The following is a 6,690-nucleotide window of genomic DNA, read 5'->3' as shown; positions in this document are numbered from 1 at the left end:
AACATGGAGATATCACAAATTGAATTTATGATGTTTAAAACACAATAAATAACACAGTCAGAAGTAAACACCATGTTGACATTCAAAAAAACAAAACTTATACATCAAATGTTTTAAGAAGTAATGATCTTAATAAACATGTTTCAATAAGAACAAGTCATCATGACTAGTATTGTTGATAAAGATGAACTGACGTCTTTACAGAAATACTAAATAAATCAGTGCAATATCAATCCAGAACTTCTGTAGCACTCAAAACTAATAAGGAAACTATGAAAATACTAAAATGACATATTAAACTAAACTTCATGAACATGGAAATATCACAAATTGAATCTATGATGTTTAAAACACAATAAATAACACAGTCAGAAGTAAACACCATGTTGACATTCAAAAAAACAAAACTTATACATCAACTGTTTTAAGAAGTAATGATCTTAATAAACATGTTCTGATAAGAACAAGTCATCATGAATACAAACACCACATGACTAGAATTGTTGATAAAAATGAAATGACATCTTTATAGAAATACTAAATAAATCAGCGCAATATCAATCCAGAACTTCTGGAGCACTCAAAACTAATAAGGAAACTATGAAAATACTAAAATGACACACTAAACTAAACTCAATAAACATGGAGATTCACAAATTGAATTCAAAAGCTAATGAAAGTGATAAATTCATACAAATAAGCAAATATTTATATGTAAGAAAATTTTTCACTCAATAAGATATCGTCAAATACTTTAAGATTCACTCTATACTCACTGGTTTCAATTCTGCTAATGGCATCTGTTTCACAAATGGAAAGAATGAATTGTTGATGTGCAAATTATTAATCCTTTTCGATAATGGAGTAAATTCACTTATTTCATCCTCACAAAGGTAACGCTGCCTTTTCCTGAAATCAATATAAAATAATTTCAAGGAAAAAAAATTAAAAAATAAGTAGCTGCTTGTTAAGTTAAAACAACTTCAACAATAATAAATGAGAATCAATAAAATGTTATCTAGAAAATTAACCTATTTCCAGAATCAGGAAGAGCCATGGTGTTTTCTTAATAAATAACTTATTGAATTAAACTAAAAGTATATTCCTTAGCATGCTACTATGTCACTGGTAGTAATCCAATTTGACAAATCACAGAGGAAGGCAGATCATCACTCATGAGACAATTAACATTATTTACCCCTGCTTAAGCCCATGGCCTGATTGATTAAGTCAAAATGATTGAGAGAAAAATCACCACCACAAAAGTATCTAACCAAGTATTTATATTTTCTCTAAATTTTCAAATAACGTAAAATACAAAATTAACAATATATAATATAAGTCAAGAAATATAACTTTTAAAAAATTTTAAAATTCTATGATATAAATAAATCGATATTTTTTGAAGTCTCTCAACTAGTCATCACCATAGCAATAATCAACTTCAAAGTAAAACGAAGCTCTAAGTTGGACGGACAAGTTCTGTGTAATTCGCGTCACTTTTATAATTAACTACATGTATTTTCATATTTTTAAAGACCATGCCATTTTTCGGTAGTAAATTTTCAATTTCTAAGTGTTCTAAACGCAAAAAAATACCTTTTCGTCCAGAGGTAAATATTCCCGAAACGTTGAATGAACCTTTAAAAATTAAACTTGGTTCTATTGAATCTATATTCGTCGATGGCGAATGGAAGCCCGGTAAAGTATTGTAATTTATAATCAAGTTTATTTATTATAATTATAATTTTTAAAACTTATGTATGGATGCATTATTAAAAGTTTTAGAACCAAACATCGAACTGTCTAGGGAAAATGAATACTTGAAAGAAGTATCTGATCATTTAAAAGAGGAAAACAATCTACTAAAAACAAAAATAGAAATATTAATAGATATGGTAAGTTTTATACGATTTATTATTATATTCTTATTGCTATTCAAAATTTTTACTCTTACCATTGTTACTTATTTTTTTAAGTCAATTTTATTTTATATTGATACTATTTTATGTCTTGCTTCCTTTTATTTATATGTAATTTCTTATCACTTTATTTTTACATAATATTTTTCCTAGCTAAAATTGCCTTATTGTAGTAATATTCTTAGTTTTTTGTATCTTTTTAGCCCTGATGAAGCCCTGCAAAGTGGGGCGAAACGTCAGAAAATAAATAGTTGTTAACTATTTTTGTTTCTCTTTTGACCGCAATCCTGACCATCTTGTATATCGATTTATTATTATATTCGTTTGACGTTTCGTAGTTTGAATTATGCATCGTACCCATTTCAATTGGGCAGTTCCAAGTTTTTTAATGATTTACAAGTATAACTTGTCTTAAAATCTCCTTAAATCTTCTGTGCAATGATTCTTGCTATAACTAAAAAAGTTTTCACTGAACCTATCTAAAACATGACCTTAATAGTGAATGCAAGGTAAACCGATACCTCCTTCAGAGGCTATGAGGATATCTGCTAAATTGTCGAGGTATGTACTCAGTCCAGGTACCAATTTAAGAGGTGCAGTGTATTTACATCAAAAGGCCTTGGATAATACACATTCGGAATGGTTAGGATAGCTAGACAGGAGTTAATTTGACTAGAGGATCAGACTTTGTGCAGGGTCAATCTACTAACTTCTTACCATCAGTATAATTTAAGGATATCAAAGTGCGATTGGAGGACTGACTGCAAAGCGAATAAGATGGTCGTGAAAGGTTGTGGGATTCAGTACTGAATAGAACCCTAAAATGTCAATAAACACTAGACCGACTGTTAAACGTCCGAGGGGTAGACCGAAACGTAGATGGGAGTATTGCGTTAAGGTCAGAGAGCCTTTCTAACCTGAGTCCAAACTTATATAAAATAAAAAACATGCGTACATTGGTTAGTATAAGTCGGAGGAAAATTGCGTTACAATCTATGTGGCGTAATCGTTTCATATCATCTCATCAGCCTTGGAGAGGGTGAACGAAATTACCTTTATTAAGGAATCCAGATTCAAAGCTTGGCAAGTTTCAATGGATGGACTATATGGTCAGAATGGATTCCCAAAATATTCCATGTAAACTTCTTGATGAGGGACTGCATAGAACACGGCCACTTCAAGATTGAAGGACTGCTCGGGGTTCGAAGCAAGATGACAGCTGCATTTCAACCATTAGCTGATGAGTTGTAGTTCCGATTGATGCATTGGGTAGTACTTTAAAAGGAATAAGGAACATCAACCAAACCATGGCGGGTGTGGCTGTGCAGTTCCCAGCGGATTTCAAGCGCTACTACCAGTTGTAATGAGAAGGTTAAGAGCGGAATCAACGCCTCCCTTCTCAGACTAGGCTGATGAGATGATATGAAACGATTGCGCCACATAGATCGTGAAATTGTAACGCAGTTTTACTCCGACTTATACTCTCCAATGTACGCATGTTTTTTATTTTATATAAGTTTGGAGTCAGGTTAGAAAGGCTCTCTGACCTTAACGCAATACTCCCATCTACGTTTCGGTCTATCCCTCGGACGTTTAACAGTCGATCTAGTGTTTATTGACATTTTAGAGTTCCATTCAGTACTGATTCCCACAACCTTTCACGACCATCTTATTTGCCGCATTGCAGTCCTCCAATCGCACTTTTAATTTCTCAAATAATAAAAACGGACATTTCACATGAAATGACCCAATACCATCATACGTGGATTTAAGGCGTACATCCTTAAAATCTACTGATGGTAAGTTACTAACTACTTACTGTGGCGCAATCGTTTCATATCATCTCATCAGCCTAATCTGAGAAGGGAGGCGTTGATTCCGCTCTTAACCTTCTCATTAAAACTGGTAGTAGCGCTTGAAATCCACTCGGAACTGCACAGCCACACCCGCCATGGTTTGGTTGATGTTCCTTATTCCTTTTAAAGTACTCTCCAATGCATCAATCGGAACTACAGCACATCACCGAATGGTTGAAATGCAGCTATCATCTTGCTTCGAACCTCGAACAGTCCTTCAATCTTGAAGTGGCCGTGTTCTACGCAGTCCCTCATCAAGAAGTTTACATGGAATATTTTGGGAATCCATTCTGACCATATAGTCCGTCCATTGAAACTTGCCAAGCTTTGAATCTGGATTCCTTAATAAAGGTAATTTCGTTCACCGTCTCCAAGCTCTGATCTCCCTCTTAGGTGGTCATAAATACTTTGAAGTGTCTTTCTTTTAAATACACAAAGGTCTTGCTCGTTACTTTTAGAAAAAGCCAATGTTTCAATTTAATGCAGCTGAAAACCTCTTTAAACCACTCCTTAGGAGGCAGTGAATAACAATATATACAGCGGATCAGAAAATTCTTGTCTTATTTTTGAAAAAGTATATTTGACTTTTATTTCACTCTGGCCTTCTGGTTCACTACTCCTTCCTAAACCCTTTCGTAAGAACCTTCTGCTAGTTCCTTACGAAGAAAAGCTTCCTTCCTGCAAGGACCTACAGTAAGCTCCTGTAGGGCTTGTTATATTACCTTCACAACTACGGCTACGGCTACTTCTCCACGGAGTGAGGTTTACGTCTTACGGGGATTTACGGCTTTTTCTCGTAGAATTCATCCTATCAATTCCTCTTCTAGCCTGCTACCTCACATGTTAATTTGAAGTCAGAATTAATTAATTACACACAACCATCTCAAAATTACTATATAAACCGTAAAAGATGTATATTTTTTATCATTAGAGATAAAAAATTCGTCTCTTTATACATCTGTCGCGCCCAAATCTACTAAATAAGTCTTAACGCAATACTCCCATCTACGTTACGACCTATCCTTCGAACAGTCAATCTTGGGTTCAGAGTTTATTAACATTTTAGAGATTCGTTCGGTACTAAGTCCCACAACCTTACTCGCCGCTATGCTATAACTTGAATTATATTTAGCGGATGAAGTTCCCTCAATTCAGCATTGTGTAGCTTCCTTAATTCCTAAGTTAATTCATCATTTTTCCTTCCCAATATTTTACTTAATACTTTATTTTCGAAAACCTTAAGGCGCTGCTCTTCCCTTAGTGTAAGAGACCACGTTTCGCATCCATAACCATAACTGGTTAGAATAATAGTTTTGTAAATGGTAACTTTCAAGTTTTTTTGATAGAAAGCGCGAGCTAAGCAATTTTGAAATTAAAAAATAACAAGCATTTCCTGCCTCTATTTGCATATCAATTTCTCTTTTATAGTTCCCATTGAACCTAAATACTCAAACCTATCTACCTGTTCAAATGTATTTTCTCCTATGTATCTATATCTATATTTATTTCGAGACCTAGTTCCTTAATATCATCCATGAACTTTGTATTTAGTTTTATAGGTTCCTTGTCCTCATCCAATAATACCAAATCATCTATATATCCAAGCACCAGTAACTTATTACCTAAGATTAAAACCTTTTCCCTTTACATCTCATTCACTCTGGTTCTCTCCTCTTTCTTAAACCCTTTCTTCCTTTCCTAAGGCCCAACAGCTAGTTGCTATAGGAACTGCCATCCTCTTCAGGACAAGCTAGTTCCTTATGGTAAAGTATCCTTTCTGCAAGGACCTACATACCTACTTAACACCACACTTCTAATGAATTTTAGTGCTGGATTAAATAAGATAGATGATAGCGAATTGCATTGTTTTAAATCTAATTGAACCTTGATCAAACTTCTCATACTAATGATAACCAATTTGTACCTTATTGATTATTTTGGCCATGCACATCTTTACTGATTTACAGCTCAATGTGTAATTAAATCGCACTTACATGCTTCTTCATTTTCAAATATCTTCTGACAGGGACCATTCACATTTGGGGTGAGATTCTGATTTATATTCCTTGAGAACCACCGATGTAGAGAGATCTACTCCCTTAATTATTCTCTGGTCAAAAAAAAAAAAATAATAATGGAAGATTAATGATTGACCGTGTGTATAGATGAATGGAGTATGGTCCGGGTGCGGTCAATTTTTTTTTTAACGTTTCGCCCCACGTTGCAGGGCTAAAAAAGATACAAACACATAGTTACAAAAGAAAAAAAGAGAAAAAACATAAGTGTAAAATAACAGTGGTATAAAATGTAAAAAAGTAAGAAATAATAAGAAAAATTAACTAAATAAATAGTAAATGAAAAGGGTAATAGTAACAGATAGACAAGAAAAGAAATATTAAAGAAAATACAAATAAAGAGATGTAAAAAGAAAAAAACACAAGTCAAATGATGAGACAGAATGCATACCTGTTGACCGCACCCGGACCATACTCCATTTAAAAATAATAATAATAATAATAGCACCTTGGTTTACTAGATAACACAAACATTTTTTTTTTTTAATTTTCATTTATTATTCATATGGTATAGTACCATATTCAAAAAACATTTCAATCTATTTTTTTTTAGATATAACACATAAAATGGTAGATGATTTATAAATTAGATCAATTTACTGAATTATTTTAAAATTAATACCTGATAAAATTTTAATTTTTCATAAATGATAAATTTAAACATTTTAGAAAATGGAACCTTTTCACTTACCTTGTTTCAAACATTTTACACTATCCATGTTAAAAAAATAAAAAGTAGAAAGAAGAAACATGGTACAAAAAAGTTTAAAATAAACTTGTAAAATATTCATAATTATGAGAGATAGTTGACCGTGGATGATAAATGAGGAGAAGATG

General features: G+C 32.8%; 1 protein-coding gene and 1 non-coding gene across 2 annotated transcripts in view; one reads left to right on the top strand and one right to left on the bottom strand.

Moving 5' to 3' along the window:
• The window catches only part of LOC106677269 (uncharacterized), an 11,160-nt gene extending 9,886 nt beyond the window's left edge, over positions 1–1,274 (bottom strand). Inside the window, exons 1-2 of the mRNA XM_014415087.3 lie at positions 1,032–1,274; positions 777–909 (exon numbers count right to left, since the gene is read on the bottom strand). Coding sequence (XP_014270573.1) covers positions 777–909; positions 1,032–1,057 — 159 coding nt within the window. The 5' untranslated portion in view covers positions 1,058–1,274. The remainder of the gene's footprint in view (positions 1–776; positions 910–1,031) is intronic.
• A 141-nt stretch (positions 1,275–1,415) lies between these two features.
• LOC106677270 (uncharacterized) overlaps positions 1,416–6,690 on the top strand; it is a 13,729-nt gene continuing 8,454 nt past the window's right edge. The window contains exons 1-2 of the transcript XR_010845002.1: positions 1,416–1,701; positions 1,783–1,898. This is a non-coding gene — a transcript (uncharacterized protein). The remainder of the gene's footprint in view (positions 1,702–1,782; positions 1,899–6,690) is intronic.

This window comes from Halyomorpha halys, unplaced genomic scaffold (assembly GCF_000696795.3).
Source record: "Halyomorpha halys isolate HHAL.00 unplaced genomic scaffold, Hhal_1.1 Scaffold92.1, whole genome shotgun sequence".
Lineage (NCBI taxonomy): Eukaryota > Metazoa > Arthropoda > Insecta > Hemiptera > Pentatomidae > Halyomorpha > Halyomorpha halys.
The sequence above is the reverse complement of the archived record's forward strand: the minus strand, read 5'-3'. Positions and strand labels throughout refer to the sequence as shown.